The following is a 21784-nucleotide window of genomic DNA, read 5'->3' on the forward strand; positions in this document are numbered from 1 at the left end:
CGCCCAGAACGCGTGTGCAATTCCAAATAACGCGTGGTTGACAGTGTCTCGCGCGGAGAAGCGAGCTGTGATTGGCCAGTCAACTCCGTCGTTCGCCGCGGAACCGATCTGTGATTGGCCGCCGTACTTGTCAAACAAAAACAGGCGTTTCCTCCTGGCGTCGTGCAAGCTTCGCGCACTATGCAGATCTACAAGCTCACAAGGCGTTGCATCGTAAGCTTGTAGATCAGCTGTAGCGTCACACGATGACGTTTGCCTAGAACGCAGTCCGAGATTCCCTCTTTCCCAGGTGTTTCGCCCAGGTGGGTGTGGTTTTGAGGTTAGCTTTACTTTAAGGCATATAACCACGCCCACCTAGGCGAAGCACCTGGAAAAGAGGGAGTCCCATACTGAGACAGGCCGCAGGTGCATTGCAAGACGAGGGAGAAATCTGCGTAGCCTACATTTAACTGATGACAGCAGAGCTGAACAATCTCAGAGCAGAGGATTTTTTATTGATCCATAGAAGTGGAAATAGCGAGATAGAAATGTGTAGCAGAGGAAGGTGGTAACTTTTTGGTAACTTTAGAAAAGACAGTCTCACAACAACAATGTTCAGTCAGTACAATGATGAAGATGTTTCATTATAGAATCAACTGAATACACAACAACTAATAATGAGCATCAATCATAATGGAAGCCAGCCAAAGAAAACAGCACCACCATGCATGGTATGTGTAGCTAATGTTAAAGCAGTTATCCTGATATAGCCCAACCAGCCATGGTTCACATGTCTATAAAGTAGGCTACATTTTTGATCAAGAGTGTTTTTATCTTTGGTATCCATAAGTATTTTGATTACTATGGTAAAATACAACTATTCAACACTTAACAAATAACTATCACTTCTCCACCTTGTGTATAATAGAAAAAAGGTCCATTTTGGTTCTATGTTTACACTCTGGGTTACAGACCCATAAGTTCTATTTGGTTTCTACTGTTACTAGGAAGTATCCTACATCCTAGTAACATCTATTCTCTAAAGTTAAAGTTGGTTGTGATTTTTGTCTGGACAAATATACATAAACTGACACACAGCCCATACAGTAGCAGCGGCGTCAGTTCAGAAAAAGCCTAGGCCTAGATATAATATATAATTATATATACCTATAATATAATTATAATACCTTGTTAAAGTGACCATTTTGTTAAATGTTGAATTTGTAGTTATTTTACTGTAATCTGCCAACATAATAACCTGCACAGATAGACAAAGAGACATTCATGGATTTACATTTATAACTAACTTTTATCTACCCCCCCTGGACCCAGGGTATGGCAGCTGCATACCCCTGCCATACCCAATTGACGCATCTGGTAAGTAGTATGTCATACTGTCACAGATCAACATCAATATAAATCAGGTTTCCGTTGTGTCTGATGTCAAACCAAGGCTCCTTCAGAGATAGAGGGAGAGAGAGAGAGACTGAATAAATGCCATGCCAATAAAGCATATTTTTATTGAATTGAGAAAGTCTATTTCATTCTCTCAGTTTGGAACCTCACTCTCCACGATAAACAGGGCTAATTTCATTCACACATTTTTAGCGCAGTGGTTCTCAAACATTTTCATGGCAAGGAAGGACCCAAAATTAATATTCGTTTGACCACAGACCCCCATCTGAAAATATTTTGTGCCAGACAGTGAGAGACACCTGATAACATTTATGTTGTTAAAATGTTTAAAACAAAATCCAAATGTGTTTAATTTTGTTTCCAGATTTTTGAAATAGCCCATGTAAACAGGGCTAAAGTGGTTAAAATGATTTTTATGCTATTTTAAAAATTAACAAGACCCTGCTTAGAGAACCACTGTTTTCGCACAGTAATCCCAGGCTTCTTGTTGTGAATAAACTTGTTCATTGACATATTTTCCACAGATGGCATCCAACAAGATGATAGCCCCCCTGCCTGAAAGGTCCGGAGGCCCCCCGTTGTGACTCCCGCTAAGCATGATCATGATGCTGCAATCCTCTAATGTGTCTCTACCAGAGACGGCAGCTACTGAATGACCGACTGAAGTATTCTCAGAGATGTCAAGCTTCAACACAGGTGAATTTAGTTACTGTACCTTGAAAATATAGTTCAAAGAGTTATGTTGTAGGCCTACACAACCAGCTGGTCGCTGGTGCAAGAAAGAATAAGTAATAGAAGAAAAGCTGTCGTTCCGAATATTTTTTTTTTACTGTGCAATGATCAGAAACAGTTTTTTTCTATAATACAAGTACAATATTGCTATAAATCCCACCAATATACAAATCCAATACAAATATGTTTAAAATAATCTTTTGCAAGTATCAAAAACCAGTGTCTCTATTTGTATGCTTGCGATGAAGGTTGGTAATGAGAGTGATGTTATTTTTAACTCCCTTGATATCCAGCATTTAAGCGGAGATGTTCGTTACAGCTGTTCAGGTATTCATGGGTACTGGAAAGGTCTTGTTGTCTGCCTGATAATATATGTCGTCTTTGAACCTTTTGTAAAACTTTGCATGCTTATGGAACGGGTTCTCTGGACACAGGAAACGTCTACATGTACCGTATTATTAGATAGTTTTGGGGGCATTTTACTACCCATCGTACAGCCTTCGCCCTGCAGTTAAAAACTGTCTTTAAAAAGGAAAATGTTATATTGCAGAACCAAAGCAATCAATTCCAGATTGAAATGTGGGCTGGAATGAGGTCCTTGGTCTTTGTCCAAGGAAGTGTCCTATAGCTTCCAGAGGCCCTTGATGGGGAATGTTAGTGTGCAAGCTCTCCGCATCAAAATTCAAAATTAACAACAATAAGTCACTTTCACAGGTAGGGTTAGTATCTTCAAGTATCTGGAGAAAGTTACTGCAGTTTCTTATACAAATGTGTAACTCTGCAATACTGGGTTAGGTGGTGATTTTTGTGAATGGAAAGTCTTCAGACCCATGCAAGCCTTTCTTGAGCTTGCATCATGTTGTAACAGTACATACTCTTGCATTCATGTCTCTCCAACAGATGGCAGTATGTGTCAAGGGATGCAATCCTTCTTTTATAATATCTGGACAGGACATACCCCAAGCAAGCAATGTAATATCTGGATATCTTGACTTGTTTCCTGACTAAAGTATGCAATGTTACTACAAGCGGTGTACTTTCTTATCTCATTGTAAATCCATGGTACATCATTATATATTTTATGTTGCCCTTTAAATACTTTACATAAGGGGTCTTCAATGTTTTTTCAGACTCTCTCTTAGGTGTCTGAGAGAGAGAGAGAGAAGCAGAGATCCCCACTACATAAAATTGTATAGCAGAGGCTTCATAGATTTGTTTAACAGCACCAGTGTTGTGTAGCATTGTGTTGGATTCATATTCATGTGTATTTTCAGACATGTAACCACTTAACTGTCAATACTTATTACTTAGTACCTATCAGGCACATCATAAATAACGTAATAAATGTTTGTATCTATGTATGATTTTGCAATGATTAAATGTACTTCTAGTATATATTGTAGGCCAATCATTATCATGTAGGTCTACTTATAGTCCCTTTGCCAGATTAGCCATAAGGTAAATGAGGATGGGCAATGAGGATCAGGGAAAGATAGAACAGAGGTGTATTTTTATGGAGATATGACCAACCAAAATCCCACGTAATAATACCATAAGGCACACAATTATGTCCTGCAACACATAGAAAAAGCATAATGAATTGTTTTATTTTGTCCAATTGCTCATTATTGCCTTTTTTTGCCTTCAGGTTTATCAGCTGATGCTTTTAGGCTGGTCAGGTTTCATTCTTTGACGCTGGGATCTTCTTGTCCTGTCCCATTCGGGTGAGTTCCTTGGCTGAAGGTGGGCGGACTACACACACAGCAGCCTTGCCATCACAGATGACTCTTGGCCTGGAAACAAATCACACCATCTTCTCCATTTGCTGCACCATCTGCTGCAGAGTTGAATCCAGCGATGGTGAGGCTTCTACGTGCCTGGGTGATTTTCACATGGTTCTTCTTGTCCAGCCAGTCCTGCACTTGTTTCAGCTTGGTTGCGAGGTCATGGGTGGCAATATCAGAGAAACATGTTAGCTCCTTCACCAATGCAGGCCCTGCCTGTGCTTTCTGTTTCTCCTGCAACTTCAGCATATACAAATTATATCAGCAATCTCCATATATGGGAATAAAAGGGATATGGACTGACAGATACAGAGATCTCCATATGGGCACCAAAAGGACAGACGGATCGGTACAACGGATACTCTGATAACGAATACTAGGGGTATTGCATAACCGGGTTGGCCATGAATTCCCAATTTATTTCGTTCACGACTAGTTCACGACTAGTTCACGAATAGTTCGATGATCCAGTTGGTGAAAATCAGTATTTTTAGGTTTCTGTTGTGTGTGTGACGTCAAACCAAATCTTCATCAGAGAGGGAGGGGGGTGATGGAGAGGGCTTATTTCATCCACATGAAAAACAATGTGTTGATTAAAACAGTAATAATCTCTAGAAAAATGCTTGTTTCTTTTCCACAGATGATGTCCAACTAAATGATTGCCCCCCCCTGAAAGGTCTGGAAGCCACGCTGTGTGACTCTACTCTACATGACCTACTGACCAGCTGAAGTATTCTCAGAGATGTCAAGCTTCAAAGCAGGTGAATTCAGTTTCCTCTTAAAACTCTAGTTCAAAGTGGTCGCTGGTGCAAGACAAAAAAAAGAAGAAAAAAAAACAGTGAAGAAAAGAAAAAAGTCTGTACACAGCTGTAGCTGTATATTTTAAGTTACAGCGTTTGCAATGGAACAGAAAGTGGGCAAAAGCCACCATATGGACAGATGGCAGTAATGTTGGGATGGAGGAGGACAAAGAAGGCATCTTTAACAAATTCAATGAAAAGTGGGTGAGAACAGAAGGTACAGTATGGGAAGTATACGAGAGAGGAGGTCATTTTCACTACATTTTCTCACACAGAATGCTGAATGAGGACACAACATCATTTAGGACTGAGATCAACAGAGGTCAATCTGAGCAGGACGACACAAGACCACTTGAACCAATCTCAAGTGGGCCTGCAGATTGACTATTTTCGCACACGACACCGGCTCACAGCTAAGTATAAGTCATGCATGAGGATCCAACGAGGATTACAAGATGTCATGGAGGCAGAGGAAGAGGAAGGCTGATGACGATGATGACAGAGGACAGCACCTCACACTATGTAGTAAACAATATTGGGATAGTGTTGTTATTATAGCCCTGGGCATTTAGTTACTGTAGTTACTGAAAATTAAGTTTTAAAACAAGTTCAAAAGTTGTGTTTTTCTTTTTTTCTTTCTCTCAAAAAGCATAAATTAAATAATCTAACATTAAGGACAATATCTGTCTTTCCCCCCTCTCTGTCTCTCTCTATGTTTCTCTCTCCATCCCTCTCTCTCTCTCAACCCAACCGGTAAAGGCAGATGGCCGTCCTCTTAGAGCCAGGTTCTGCTCAGGGCTCCTTCCCGCTAAAGGGGAGTTTTATCTTGCCGACACCGCAAACCACTTTCTCGTGGAGGAATAGGCTCTGTGCATCACTGTAGTCCCAGGTTGCCCGAAGGTGGCATAGGCTACCTGTTTCCTGTTTAAATCTGCTGCTGAGCCATTCAAATGAATCTATGGGAGGGTGAAAATCCCAGGTCTCCAGCTTCTGGAAATCTGGGACTACAGTTATGCCCATAACTGATTGTTGGGTCTCCCTACAATAAAGTATTGAGTCCTGACCTGCTCAATACTCCGCTTGACCTATTATGTAAAGTGAAGGATATGGTAACCCTTTAAAGGTGATACACCATGAAATTCCACTTTTCCTATTTTAAAACCTTTTTTTGGGGTCCCACTAGCACCTTCTATCCTCACAAAGTCCCATTTCTGACCGTTGTGTCTTTCTCTGGTTTTGGGAAGGCTGAGGTTAAAAGCATCCCACGGGTTCTCAAAACAGGCTGTTCAGATTTGCTGCCGTCGCTGACGTCATCGACGGCCGTTTTTGAAGGAAAAAAAATCAAGAACCTTTTTTTTTTTCAAAAACTTTTTTTTTTTTCAAGGGATCCCTGACTAATACGACAAATATGCCTTAATACATTATAATTGTCCTCTATAATTACAATGTAAAATTAAAAACACCTTAAATATTTAAATATCTATATCTAACCCTAACCCTAACCCGCAGTTCAGGCCAAAGGTGGTACTGCAGCTGAAAATGCTCTGAGAGCCGTTCAAAATGAGAGAGGCTCTCTATTCAGGAGTGGTAATTTAGCCTCAGACCTTTTGAAAAACGTTTTTGGGACATAAACAATATGACATTAATACTTTTTAAATGCATGGTGTATCACCTTTAAAGTCTAAATCTTATTCTAAGTCCTAAAATGTTAATAATAGCTTATTTGTAGCACAACAGAAATTAAATCTAATTGTCAATAAACGTTATAGTTCAGAACATTTTGTGAAGTCTGCAGGATTTGGTGGCCAGTCACTTATCAGGGCCACTCAAGATGCTGGGAGTTAAGGGACTGCACAGCAGAAGAGCCATCACTGATGCTACAGGAAATGCATCATGACTGCTATTGTTTTAAATTAAATAAAGTTCAGTTTATATGTATTTTATATTTACTTGTTTGCTTATTCATTGTAAAATGTATTGGTTTGCTTGAGAGTTGATAACAATATATCAGTCAAAACACCAGGTGGCCCATACCATACTGTAGGCTCTAATACAGCCTTTTCTACATGTCTCACTTGTCTCACTGCCTCTCTCTCTCCTTGTTTAATGTCACTCTGAACTATCCCAGTAAAGGTGGGCAAACCCCCAAAATATCTTTAAAATTTCATATCAACTAATAATAATAAAATAGGTAGTCTCTCTAGGACTCTCCAAAATCAGAATTGGCATCAGAACCAAAAATCTGACATCAGTCGGATTGCAGACACAATACAAGACCAAATAACTTTAAGTATATACAAAGCTTAAAGTTAATGTGATTTAGTGTTTAAAACAAAAATATTCTTTATAAAAAAAGGTTAATCAGACAGCAATCATTGTTTGTTCTGTAACAGGGATCCCTATTTATGATAAACAAAATAGATTGTCAGGTGGGTTGCCTATCATCTAATCAGGAGAGAGCACCCATCTATCAGTTTAAATTGTGTGTGTGTGTGTATATATATATATATATATATATTCCAGGTCTAATTATGTTTGCTATATATATATATATATATATATATATATATAGGTCTATATATATATATATATATATATATATATATATATATATATATATATATCCCAATTCCACTTGTTTATCTTGTATGGTTTCTTTCTCCCTCTGAAATGTAAAATTGTGAGAATCATTCACAGCACTACTTTGTGCCTTTGGTGGTCTGTTACTTTTGACAGGTGTATTACAACATTAGGCCGGCAGGTGTCAGGAGCGAGCTATTAACTACAACCAAAACTACTGAACTGTCTGATTGAGATCCGAATCATTGATGCCAATTTATACATTTACTTTTTTTTCCTACGTGTTGTTGGGGGGGGGGGGGGGGGGGGGGGGGGCATTATATAGATTAATGTTAGTGAACTAAACAATACAAAAAATGTTGTAGAGCAATTAGGCCTGTAATAGATGGCCCAACCTACCGACCAACAGAAAAATCTGGATGTTCTTCTGTTACTTCACGTGAAATCATTGGATGAGCCGAGCCCACAAATACTTTTTTTTTTTTTTTTTTTTTCTTCTTTTAGACTTTACACAAATAATTATATAGGAATATAGGAGGATAATAAAGCTGACAGCAGGGAGCGTGCGCACTCAGTGTAACGGAGCTTGGAATCAAATCTACCAGGGATGGACCAGTGACGTCACAAACTAGTATGCTAAACGGGATCCCGGACCCCCGGACAATTTCTTGGCTTGGCCGAATGGCCTTTTATTAATAATAAATGAATCTTACACGCCGGAATCACGGAATGAAGAACGTTTTTCTTTTTTTGTGTTACAAAATTACAAATGTGTTGTGCAAGCGTTTCTAATGAAACATTTCATTATGTGTTCCAGGGGACTGCTTTATCATGACCCCCCCCCCATCCTCCTCCAGACGACGCGTTATGGTGACCTCACTGACGTATCCTTGTCGGTGTTGCGTTATAATTGTAGTCCTCCCTCCATAATGACGGCTGCATGAACACACACACACGGACATCCACATCCACACTCAGTCACGCACGCACACACACACACACACACACACACACACAGCAGCAGCACAGCACAGGGATATAACGGCTCGGTACTGACTGAGAGGAGCGGGGCCTGCTGGAGCAACATTTTTAATCAATTTAATTTATATTTGTGTGTGTGCGTGCTTGCGTGCGTGTAATTTGTGTATCGTGGTGGTGGGGGGGCTCTTCTTAACAACATCCACAGTGCTGGGTTTCCTGGAGGCTGTTATACATCCGCAGCATTGTCTCCCTAAATACATGGAAGAGATGAAGCTATAGCCTTTTTAGCTTCAACTTGATGATGATGATGAGGGCGAAGGCGGAGGGACGACGATGGTGATGATAGTGATGCTCGCGTCGACGTTCAATCGCCTCCTAGAAAACAGATTCTAGGTTATTATTAATATTTTTTAATAATGGATCCTACAACGCCGAGGAAGAAGCAGGAGACGAGCCGCCCGGGTGCTGCTGATGTGTCCGCGGTGTACGTGGATCCGCCGCTGTGAGCCACATTCATGATGATGGATGATGATGCGAGGATGGGATTATCGTTATTACGGTCGCTGGTGTTGCTATCGCTGTTGTAAGGGGTCTATAAATGATCTTCTCCCGTCGTCGCCGACCATCGTCGAATAACGGCTTGTTCTCCTTCGAACTTGATCGAGATGTTTTTTCACTGTGTCTGCTTTGGACGCTGCTGCTGCTGCTGCTAACTGGACCACTGGCTTCGGTGTTAGAGTCGGTTTAATATCGGTTAATCGGACATCGAGATCTCCCACCGACCCGTCTCTGTCCGTCCAAGGACGGTTCGTTCGGTGACATTTCATTGGGTGAGTATCTTCACTCCCGTTGCCTTACATTGTAAACGTAACGTTCGAGTAGATTACGCACAGTACGATCAGTGAATATAACCTGAGCCTTTGCCTACAATCCTCAGTGTTAAGGATTTATCTGAGAGGTGTTTACGAATGGAACCAAATGGACCCCGGAAGGGGTTCATTTGGTTCCATTTGTAAACACCTCGCAGATAAAGGGATGGATCCTTTCGCCCCCGTTGTGAGTGACGTATATGTGTATTATTACTACAGGGTCTCCCACTCCCACCTCCTCATAAAAGGCATGTTTTGGGCAGATCTGATGTTATGCCCCACCTGATGCTAGCTAGCACGCTAGGCTACACTCTCCTATCCAGGTTACACTGCTTATGATGGTCCTATCCTGTATATATAATATCTCTCGCATGTATTACTAGCAGTAGCCTACTGTAGGTTAGATCAGGGGCTATACTACTGGTTCTCAACGTTGGGTTCAATGACCACCATCATGGTCTCCAGGATGGAGCCCTTATTGAGTCTGTATAGCTCAAAAGGAAGCAAAAGGGTTCCTTTTTTTTGTACAGATGTACTCCAAAATGAGTTTGCAAAAGGAACCAAATTATGGACCCTTATTGGGTCTGTTAGTCTGACAGGGTGCAAATGGAACGGGTCCATTTGGTTCCAGTTTTACAGTCTCTGAGTTAAATGATTTCTGATGATTGTTACAGTGTCCTAGAGATAAAAATAAGGGGGGGGGGGGTATTGTTGGGTGTCCATGCATGGTGCCTATATCAAAGGGTCCTTGAAATAAATTAAAAAGGTTGAGAATCACTGCTATAGAGCCATGCCATAAAAAAAATATATATATATTCTCGTATGGGGGGTCCCTGTCCCTGGCCTATCTTTTCAAATGGGGGTCTGTGTGCTAATACAGTATTTATCAATGTGGTGTAATGTTGTCAACTGGTTCAGAAGAACCTTTTGGTCATATCATTCTGTGTTGTCTCTTCCTGGCATGAAACCATTTGGTTGTTCAATCTGTTGTACTGACACATAGCATTCAATTCAAATCAAAGGAGCTTTATTGGCATGAGAAAACAAACGTTAACGTTGCCAAAGCAAGTGTCGGTATCAGCATTTCATTATCAGAATATACTATATTTTCTTCTTGTCGCACACTGGTGTACAGACTTGGGTGCAAATTGTTTTTAGTTTGCAGGCTCCATCATTTGTAGTTCAGTAGGAGGGGGGAGCAAGGAGAAGACACAAAGAAACGGGTCAAAAGCTATCTCCATCTTCTAACTTTTAATGTCCCCCCCCCAGTTATATTAATGCCCTACTTGATCATACTAGAGTGTCAGATACAAGCATCGAAATGAGCAGATCCACTTCGCACCGTGTTTCGAGCTTGTAGATCTGCTACTTTTGATGCTTTTGAATTTGAAGCACAAAAAGTGGCAGGTATATGTGCATGAGGTCAGACATACTGTAACGTGCATGTTAAAAAGATAGCAGCTGGTTCAGTACATGATGTACAGCACTATGAAAGGCATATACATATTAGACGTATTGTCTTATGTGCTAGTGTCCGTGAGGAACTGTATAGACCAGTGGTTCTCAAACTTTTACATTTCAAGGTCTCCCCTTAACTCCGACAGTATACAAATGGAACCAAATGAACCCGTCAGGGTCCATTTGGTATAGACCATATCTGATCTGATATCTGATGTTTGTAAACAAACATGTGTAGGGCAGTATTTCCATAGAATAGAAAGTCCATTATTCTAGTCTAGTGTCCAGAACATTAGATGATGTTTAGTTTGTCAATCTGTGGACGTTTAGAACTAAATCATCTATTTCTAACTCGATTGCCAGTAACGATATCAGTGGGGCCTGTTCTACCAGATGTGAGGTTAATGAATAATACTGCTCCAATGCGACGCAGCGCTATCTACCAGGAAGTACATTTTTGGTCGTGGTGATGTCATGGTGATTTGGTCTATAAAAAGAAAAGGAAAAAAGAAGAGAACGCAGAGTAGGTACACATATTAGGAAGGTAGTCCACCACACGATAAGGTCAAATCCACAGGTAGAATCTACACTTTAAATCTACATTCTAAAGTACTCTACATAGGGGAACAAACATACTGTAATAAGGAAAGACATTTAGTCGCATGTGTCTTTCTGGTACAGGTCAATTTGGTCATATAATCTCTTGCCTCACATGAAGTGTCCTGTAATCTGTGCCAGAGCTACAGTAGTAGCAGCCAACCTTCACAATCAATTTGACATAATATGTTATATCGCTACATGACGTCTCCATGCTAGACCAGTTGGAATAGCGGTCATTTAACACTTGGGATATGTGGTAGTGATTCTGTTTGAAAGCCTGCTCCTCCTCAAGCCGGTTAGCAAGGGACAAAAACAATGTTTTTTTCCCCTTCTTCTAAAACAGAGATTGAATGACTAAATCATCCATGATGTTGTTAAATCAAGTCATTATGGCTTAATTGCATCATCAGAGAGATTTGTTTCTTGTCCATGTCAGGTTGTTTACAGCAGCGCACACGTACACACCTCTATCTTATTATTCTGTCGCCCGCCGGTTATTTGTCTTGTTGTTTGGAAGCGCTGGAAATAGAACAGGATCCTGACTGTTGTTGTAGGGCTGCAACTATTGACCTGATTTCTTCATTTTGACTATGGTAATCGACTAATAGAATAATCCCAAATAGCAGATCTACAAGCTCAGGAACACATCGCGGTATGACACGTTGTGAGCTTGTAGATCAGCTAGTTTCACTATATTTTAGATATAGCTGTTTGTCTATAACACAATGCCAGAAATATTAACCAATGCTTTTATACAATTTTCAGGCCACTTTACGGTCCATATATGGGTGTGTTGTTGTTGTGTTTGCAACCACCAGCTCAGTGGCCTTGTGGTTAGTGTCGTCCGCCTTGAGTTTGGGAGGTTGGGATTCAACCCCCCGGCTGGGTCATACCAAAGACAATGGGACCCAATGCCTCCCTACGAGTTGGCACTCAGCATAATAAAGGGTTGGATTGGGGGTAAGTCCCCAGTCCCCACACACGCGTCATGTCATTTACATGTACTTGTAGGTGTCAATCCGCCTGACACTACAGAGACAGGAGTTAGGCTCCTGCCCTATCGGCTTCATGGTTTTGGGAACTGTTGGTTCCCAACGTTACTTACTTACGTTTGTGATTTCCACGGTCCGTCCACCTACAAGGCCATTTACTGGATAATCAATTATTGGTTCATTTTTATTACTAGCCCTTACCCGTTCAAAGATATGAGCTCCGAAATGATGTGCAGTGTGTGGGTTATGGGATGTGCACTGTGCACACAGTATATGAGGGATGGAAAGTAACTTTAACTGGTGCTTGCATGATAATATGTAGGAGCATCAATGTAAGAAATACCCGTTTCATTTAATGGCTATAGAGATACTGTGTACTGCATGATTTTTGGACAACATCTGTAACAGGGCCGGACAACCCCCCCCCCTCCCCCTCATGCTAGATGCAGAATAGATATAGATACACCATGAAAATGCTAATATACTGCATATGATTTGTGAAAGTGACAAACGGGCTTCACAGTTATGTCAGGTGTGTTCATATGCTAATGGTGATGCGATTTCAGATCAATTGCTCCAGCCACTGAGGAGAAACGCTGTGACAGACAGACAGACAGACAGACAGACAGACAGACAGACAGACAGACAGACAGACAGACAGACAGACACTCACTCACTCACTCAGACAGACAGACAAACGCTGTGACAGACAGACAGACAGACAGACAGACAGACAGACAGACAGACAGACAGACAGACACTCACTCAGACAGACATTCGGAAAATTATATGTTTGATATCAAATGTATTAGTTTGATTAAAGATATAGTACTGTATGTAACTTTGCCCTGTGTTTAATAACACAATAATATATAGAGTTTTAACCCATCATTCCCCCCAGCAGTTGTCAGCCACTGGTGTAGTGTGGTGGTGTTTACCTGCAGGAACACATTTGACCAGCTCACTGTTCTGCTGTTGTCACCGTTTGATTTGGTTTCCCAAAAACGCCCCTGTCTACTAAAACAAACAGTGAAAACGCCTAAATTCAGCGAGAGGGCAACATGTTTCTGCAGTGGCTGATAACTGCTGGTACAGAGGAAAATAATTTGTAAGGTTTAATTTTATTGTTATTATACACAGGGGAATGTTCCAAACTATGACTTCAACTGTTGGCACCCCTATGTTGTTGTGTGAACCCCTCTCTCTCTGTCTCTGTCTCTCTCCACAGACGGCGGGCATTCAAGATGGCACCGCTCCTGGACGCTGCCCGCAAACTGGGCTGGATCCTACTCAAGTCGTTGCTTCGCTTTGTGTTCATGTTCGTCAACAACTGCATGGCCATCCCTTCCTACTGTTTCTACCTGCTGCTTCTGCAACCGCTGAGAATATGGAACAGTGCTGCCTTCTGGCACGTGGAAGGAATAATGTTCAAGTGGATGCTGGCCATAGTGTCGTCGTGGGGCTGGCTCGCAGGTTACACGGGTGAGTCGCGCTCCGGTCACTCTCCTATTTGGTCGCTGGTAGGCAGTAGGGATGGGACGATAATCGTTATTATTGTTTATCGTGATCAAAAAAACACTCACAACAATCATATCGTGGAGATTTGAATTTATCGTGTAATTATCCTCCGTCATGCACTGGGACCAATTCATCTTTTATTTGCCGAGCTGCATATCTGGTACCACTTCTTAAACGCTCTATAATTCATGAAACGGACCAGGAAATAACATACTTGATACAGTCTTTTTTCCCCCACTCTCGAACCAAATCTTTTTGTCAAAAATAGACGATCTACAAGTTCATAACGCTTTGCAAGTCCACATGCCAGTTCTGACAGTGTGATAAAGACGAGGTTGAAAATGGGTGAATTGGTCCTTTTAAGAGCACAGGCCATCCTGCAAGTTGTTCGTGTGTAGACATTATGCTGTGGAAATGTTGGCTGCGTCTTTAGCACTCTGCGTTCCATCTTGAAAATGAACAGGCCCCAGTTCTACAGTCCAGCTGGAGCATACTCACTGACAAACAAACATCACTTAAGTCATTAAGCATACACAGGAAACATACAGTACAGGAAGTTGTCTTGGCGTTATCGACGGAGAGACATTATTGACTACATGTATGCATGGTACTCACTGTAGTTTTACATAGTGGACCTCATATATTTACTCATTCCTCTCGGCTCAGCCGTCCAGCTCTAGGGCTTTAATGTTGTGAAGTGCATTCTGCCGTGTCAGGGGTGTTTGGTTGCAACGGAGCCACAAGCGAAATGCTTACAAATTACTAAGTGCTGAACATGACTAGCAACAAGGCTCACTGCTTAATAATGCAGGGCGGTCTGCCTATAGAACACCTGATCTTCACTTCAACATTAGTATATATCACAGACCTTGATGAGCAGTAACATATGACATAGTGTTTTATACACTGAATCTCCATACTTGGTGTAGAGGGAGGAAAGGAGGGGGCTTACTATAGACTCCTGGGGGACTCGGTCAAAGAAGTATATAGGGCGCCTGGTGGCCTAGTGGACCAGGCGCATACCATATAGGCATTGCCATTTCGGCATCAATGCCTGTCTGCGTCGCCGGTTCAATTCCCGATACAGGAGACCTTTGCCGCATGTCACTCCCTGTCTCTCCCCCATTTCCTGTCAGTCTACTGTCCTATCCAATAAAGGCAAAAAGCCCAAAAAACAAAGAAGTATATAGAGGGGTTAAGAGCTTAAGTGTCTTGCTCATGAACACTTCGACTGCAAAACAGGCAACTTTCTCTGCTACTCACTAATATATACTAATATATAAGTTACTAATTAAAAGCTGAAATATTGAGATAATAAGTGGTTTCAACAGCAACTACGTTGTGTATTTACTTGTCCTTTTCCAATACTCTTCCATGAAAGCTTGACATTATTTATTACAGCAGTATGCGGTAGGTAGGGGCATCGGTGTGGTGGTGACATCATTTGCTCAAGGACACGTTGACAATATGGATGGATTCTGTGGGGTTGGTGATCAAACCTGTGACCTTCCTCCACTGTGTACAGCCATAAGTCCACTCTGCTGATCATTTAACCCTGTTTTTTATTGGAACAAAGATTTGAACTTCAGTCTGTGTGCCCAAGGCCGCGGACCCGCGGTTTCACCGTTCCTCTGTGGAATGGTGCTGTAAATGATTTATTTCATTTCTTTTGTCAGAATAAGATAAATAGCTCTAGTGATAGTAATCATTGCTATAGAGTGTTTGTTCAGTAATGGGAGTCCGTTGGTGTCAGGGACAATTGTTATGTATATATATAAAAATCCCTCCCACATTTTTAAAGATATTTTTTGGGGCCTTTTAGTGAAAGTGTACAGTGGAGGGGACTGCCCCATAGGTAAGTTAGATAATCACCCGTGTCACGGTTACTGAGGTTAGGTTTAGGGTTAGGGTTAGAGTTAGGCATAGTTTTACTGAGGTTAGGATTAGGGTTTGGGTAGAGTTTGGTGGTCGATCCAAAGGGTGTTCGACCTAATGACATGTTACCCAGTGGAGATGTACAGGAAATAGGGCGAGAGAGATGGGGAGATACTTGCAGGTTGTCAGGAATGGGACTCGAAACCACAATGCGCTGTCAGGTTACATTAGAGCCCAAGTGCCCGGACCGCTAGGCCAGCAGTCCGGCACAGATTGGCTATTTTCATATTTTCGTGCTTATGTATATATAGTAGGTTTAAGCAGTGTTTCCCAAACTTTTTTAGCTTGTGACCCATAATAAAAATTAGACGTTTGCCCGGGGCTAGTGAAAACAGCAGATCTACAAGCTGACAACGCGCCGCTTCGGGCCGCACTTCGCGCTGCGTTCTTTTGGGCTTGTTTTTGAAGACCTGAACGGCCACATGTTACTCTTGCTAAATCTGGCAACACTGCAGTCTCTCCCTGAGTCAAAGCCCTCAAAGACCAGATCAATAGGATACATGGATCTTCTGACTCTGATTACGAATTATAAGGAGGCGAGTTGTACCTGAGCTCAGGTACAACTCGCCTCCTTATAATTCATAATCAGAGTCCGATGGATTATCCATACAGTAGCCTACAGCTAGCGTAAACTATTCAAAATTAATCTCCATATCTCCGTTTGAAGCGTTCTGAATGTGAACGAGGCTGATTGTTGTGTCCCACATGACAGTCCTCATGGGTTTGGAGAGGCTGATGAAATCGTGAAATCGCTCTGAAAGTGATCCAAACGATATCGTTTACGGCTACCTTTGTCGTTGCAGTTGTGGTGTGTGGACTGCTGGACTCTCTGCCATCCTCTTCAGTTCAACAACATTTAAACAACGTGTTTATAGTTACCATGCTTTATGTGAACAAACACTCAGCAATGATTACTATCTGAACATAGAGTTTAAATCTTTTTCCTCACAAACATAAACCTTTTTGTTGAACTGAAAAATATCACAGCATCTTTTAATTAATTTAGTCAAGGCACTTGGGTAACACTGTATATCAAGGCCGGGTGTATAAATGCATTATAAGCACATTTATCACGCATAATAATGCACTTATAAGGCTTCACGAGTGACACTTGTTATAAATGTTTATAATCATGTATAACATGTACAACAAGGTTTATGAAGTATTGTAAGGGTTGGTCATGATGCATTATAAGCTCAGCAGAACAGCACATTATAACTACCAACAAACACTATTCTAAGTGTCTGTTATAAGTTGTTACGCAGAATTATAACAGTCTAAAAAGTGTTATAATGCCATATAAGAGAAATATAATGCTCTTATAAGGCCCGACCTTTAATATGCTGTCTTACCGACAACATGGCGTAATAAATTCCAGCATTTAGTTTGAACGCCGGTGAGGTAATTTAGATGAATGACTAGCTGTCATAATAGTGACGCATGGTTTGGACTGGCTCTCTCGTTCTCTCCCGCAGTCGCAGCCTTTGGATGGCTTTCGCTGTCTGCTGCCCATGAGGCAGCACAATGGTGCTCTGTAGGTGACGGGACGTGTTCATTTGGTTAAACAAATTACAGGCAAAGCAGAGTGACATAGATATATGCCTTATCGTGCTCCCAGAGAGCATACAACTACTGGAGCCAAATGGACCCGTTTGTTACACACTGACTCAAGAGTTTCAGACCTGTGAAAGTCAGTTTGGTTCCTGTTTATTTAGGATACACAGGGGTCCAAAACATCAGTAGTAGGTGATATAGGACTCTCCAAAAACCTGGCATCGGCAGTGTTCTATGTCACTGTTTCCCAAACATTGGGTCGGGACCCATTTGTGGGTCACGGACCAATTTTGATGGGTCACGACTCAAATATAAATCAAATTTTCTAAAAGTAAATAATAATAATAATTAAGAAGTAGTTAAAATAGCCGATCTATGAGCTCTCAACGCGGCGCAAAGCGCTGTGAGCTTGTAGATCTGCTTTTTTCACTAGTTTGGCTCCAGGGCGAATGTCTAATTTCTCTTTTGGGTCACGGGCTAAAAAGGTTTGAGAACCACTGCTCCATGTTATGATCAATAGAAAGAAGAGCTGTACTTGAATCACTAATGAATTGACATGACTGTGAGGCCTCCGGCGTGCATTAAGAGTGCTGTTATGTATTCTGCTGAATGTAATTATCCTGCCTGCAACACGGCAGAGAGGAGGAGGTTGGCCTGTGACTTGTTTACCTTTTGTTGGATAATTCCCCCCATTCAAAGCAAAACTCTAAACAACACCATCTCTGCACACCAAGTAAACCAGTGGTTCTCAAACCTTTTCAAATTGATATGTATTTGGCCACGGATACTCATATGAACAATATTTTTGTGCCAGGTATCCCCACCCAGAAGAGGAAAATGTTTTGCGTTCCAAATATTTTTGTCATTTTCCACATAATTTTAAAAATAGCAGATGTAAAAGCTTGGAGTGCGGCACCAAGAAAGTGAACTTGTAGTTCTTTATAACTAGCCCTTACCCGTTCAAAGATATGAGCTCCAAAATGATGTGCAGTGTGTGGGTTATGGGATGTGCACTGTGCATACAGTATATATGAGGGATGGAAAGTAACTTTAACTGGTGCTTGCATGATAATATGTAGGAGCATCAATGTAAGAAATACCCGTTTCGTTTAATGGCTACCCCCCCACCTCATTTTGGGGCATAAACAAGAAGTTGAAGGATAACATTTAGTCTGATACTTATGTACTATGCATATTCACAACATGTATACTTTATATTACTTAAGAAATGGTCAAAATAGACAATTTTACATCGAGGTGCCCATATGTCCCTAGTGCCAACCTGATCTCTATCCAGCCAAACTACCAAATCAGCCTGGCCCTTTAACACACACACACACACACACACACACACACACACACACACACACACACACACACGCACACGCACACACACGCGCATCAATATTCAGCGGCTGAGTCCAAGACCAACAACTAACATAAAAAAAAGAATGGCTCGCACACTACATTGCTCTCAGTAAAATTATTATTTATTTAGGCAACGTTGTGTGGCAGCCAGAGCTCTCCTTGAAAGCCGCGGCAGAACCCTCTGAACAGAGGTAGCGCCGAAGAAATAAGCCATTTATTTACAAACATGTTTTAAAAAAACAAAGCCCACATGATAACAACACGTAATGGAGTGCTCGATACAGCGTACATATTCATCCTGCAGAGGTCGGCGATCTTACTTTGGCGAGGCGGAGGGGAGATCAATTCCATTCGTTTACGTGCGGCGAAGCAGGGAAAGGAGCGATAGAGAAGCGACGCCCGAACATGATTGAGACCGCGATCCACGAACAGAGACAAAGAGCAGCCATGTTGTGTGCCCTTCTTGTCGAGTTTCAACAACGTGGAGAGTAGGAGGCCACTCCTAGCCACCCATCCATCCAGAATGTGAGTCAACGGCGCGGCCTGCTGGATACTACGAGCATCACACCCAGTCCCAGAAAATGACTGAGAGAGGATATTAACCGTTTCAGATGGCTCCAAAATGACACAGAGAAGAATGGCCGATGTTTTTTTTTTGGATTATTATCATTTATATCAAAAGTCCGGGAATAGACGTGTGGCTGATTGGACCAAGTAGGAAGTCCGAGGGAGTACGGCCAGGCTTAGAAGGTGTTAACAGGCACAAAGAAGACAAAATACAGAACAAGAACTTGTTGTGGGCTTGAAATGCTGCCTCAAATACGTTAATATTTTATTTATTGGGAGCAATAGTGTGCCAGCCTCTCTTTTTTGTTGTAACTCGTAAACTTGTAAGAAAACTCTAAACTGTAAGAAATCTACCGAACCAGTCAGTTATTCCGTGTGGAACTTTTGAATGATTGAATACGTTATCAGCCAAAAAATCTAATCGGTACAAAGGTACAGTAAAACATTTAGGCTAAAAGGATGACACACTAAAGTCCTGGGGAAATAGCATATTGAAATATTTTACGAGTAGTAAACCACCAAAATGACTTTTTTTCTATCGATTACTCACCCCATAGAGACTTGAATTCATTCCAGTAATGCCAATAATTTGATTACCACCAGTGGTTCCGGTAGGAGACACGAAGAGTCCACTTTCTGTCTGTCTCCTACCGGATACATTGGGGTCTTTATTATTATCTGCAAATTATTGGCTTAGGAATGCGGGGTGAACTACTCCTTTAATACATGCCATCAAAAAAATAGTTATATCTACAGAGGATAAAAAGAGAAACGTCAGCATTGTACAGTATATCTCCTCATTTCAAGGGGGTCCTATATCGATCTCCACTAATAGTTCTCTGACAGATGCTTTTTCAGGCCAGTTTTGAAAGAAGCTAGCGATTCAGCTCGTTTAATGGATGATGTGGGGTGGGACGATATGAAAATTTCATATCACTGTGATTGTGACAAAAGAAATCGCGATTTACGATATTATCGCGATAATCAAAATCCATTATCCTGGGGCGGAACATTTGCCAAAAAATAGCCGATCTACAAGCTCACAGCGAGTCCCAACGCGGCGCGTTGTGAGCTTGTAGACATTTGATAGAGTGAAAAAAAGACTGTATCAAGTACGTATTTTATAAGTAGCTTTTACCAATTATGGAGGGTTTAAGTGGTACCGGATATGCAGCTCGGCAAATAAAGGTGAATTGATCCCAGTGCATGACGGAGGACAATATAACGATGAATTAAATATCCACAATACGATTATCATGAGGAGTTTTTTACCGCGATAAATGATGATATCGCTTATCGTCCCATCCCTAGATGTGGCAGGGCATTCCACACGATGGTGGCAGAGCAGTAGAATGAATGTTTTCTAGGGTGGATCTTAAATTACCTTTTTTTGATTTTCTTGAGTCTTACCCCCCAATTATGTTCCTATGTACAAAAAACTGCTTTGGTTAAAATTTGGTTGAATTTCAAGCATATTTAGAGGTAGCTCAATCAAGTCAAAGATTGTACATTTTATTGGTCAAAATCGAATTGCACTGCCTGCACATTTAAGTTATATATTACACATTATTCTTATACTATGCACAGAAATTATATTTTTTAAGCTTACAAATCTAAACACAAATCTGATTACATGTTTGTCATATGTCAAAACAGAATTAATGTATTGTAGGAAATAGCAAAGCAAAGAATGACAAATTGCTATTTTTCAGGTAACGTGGAGAATGACTTTATTGCACACTCTTCAGTCATACTCACAACACAACAAGCACACAGCCCCACTTGTTTACCCCCAAAACCCCTGAAAGTCACTGCAATATAGTAACTTAGTAGTTACTGATCAATTAAAGTTGATTTGCGGCTATCGGGATACTTGTGCCGTGGTTCTGCACAATTTGCAGCAAGTACTGGAGTTGGGTCTCATCTTTGGTGATGAGACCACAATATTCCTGTATTAGGGCAACCCCACGCTCTGCATAATCATTGACAACATTGATTGTCTTCATTACAGCCAGAGCTTCTTGGTAGTCCTCCCTGGTCTCCCACTCATCGGGATCAACATCAAGGAAGTCATCTGGGAGATCCATCAGTTTGAAGAGCACCTTGGATTTGGGAGATACAAAATCTTCAATGTTCTTCCTTGCAACTGTTCCAAGGTCAACAGTGATTCTCTTCATATGCCCCTGTTCATCCTCTTCATTTCCATCTTTCATGGCTCTCACCATCAGCCTCTTTGTTTGCGCACTCACTTGACTGTCAAACAGTGCAAGTCCGACGATCTCTGGAGCCAAATACCACAAGTGATTGGAGAACTTTTGAGAAGCAGCTTTAGACACCTCAGGATTTATTGATGCATATTCCAGCAACGATTTTAACAGTTGCAAGTCATTTAGTGGAGCGCTGACAGCAACAGGAGCTACCCATCATGCCCGTTGGATGGCAAAGGTTATTTATTGTTTGAAGATCTGGATGTTTCATGGCCAATTCAAACTGACCCGCAGGGAAGAAAAAGCATGCATGGATTTGTGCATTTTTGCAGTTTGCATTTATGTGAAGGCATGGATGATGGCACCTGTTGCTGTCAGCGCTCCACTAAATGACTTGCAACTGTTAAAATCGTTGCTGGAATATGCATCAATAAATCCTGAGGT

At 41.4% G+C, this 21784-nt stretch overlaps 1 protein-coding gene across 1 annotated transcript in view; it reads left to right on the plus strand.

The window, feature by feature from the left end:
* The first annotated feature begins 8276 nt into the window (after positions 1 to 8276).
* Positions 8277 to 21784, plus strand: part of LOC308300226 (acyl-CoA:lysophosphatidylglycerol acyltransferase 1-like) — an 89703-nt gene continuing 76195 nt past the window's right edge. The window contains 2 exon segments of the mRNA XM_080744037.1: positions 8277 to 9102; positions 13420 to 13673. Of these exon segments, the coding sequence (XP_080600163.1) occupies positions 13436 to 13673 (238 nt within the window). The 5' untranslated portion in view covers positions 8277 to 9102; positions 13420 to 13435.

This window comes from Nannobrachium achirus (genome assembly GCF_963921795.1).
Source record: "Nannobrachium achirus genome assembly, chromosome: 16".
In the NCBI taxonomy this organism is placed as follows: Eukaryota; Metazoa; Chordata; class Actinopteri; order Myctophiformes; family Myctophidae; genus Nannobrachium; species Nannobrachium achirus.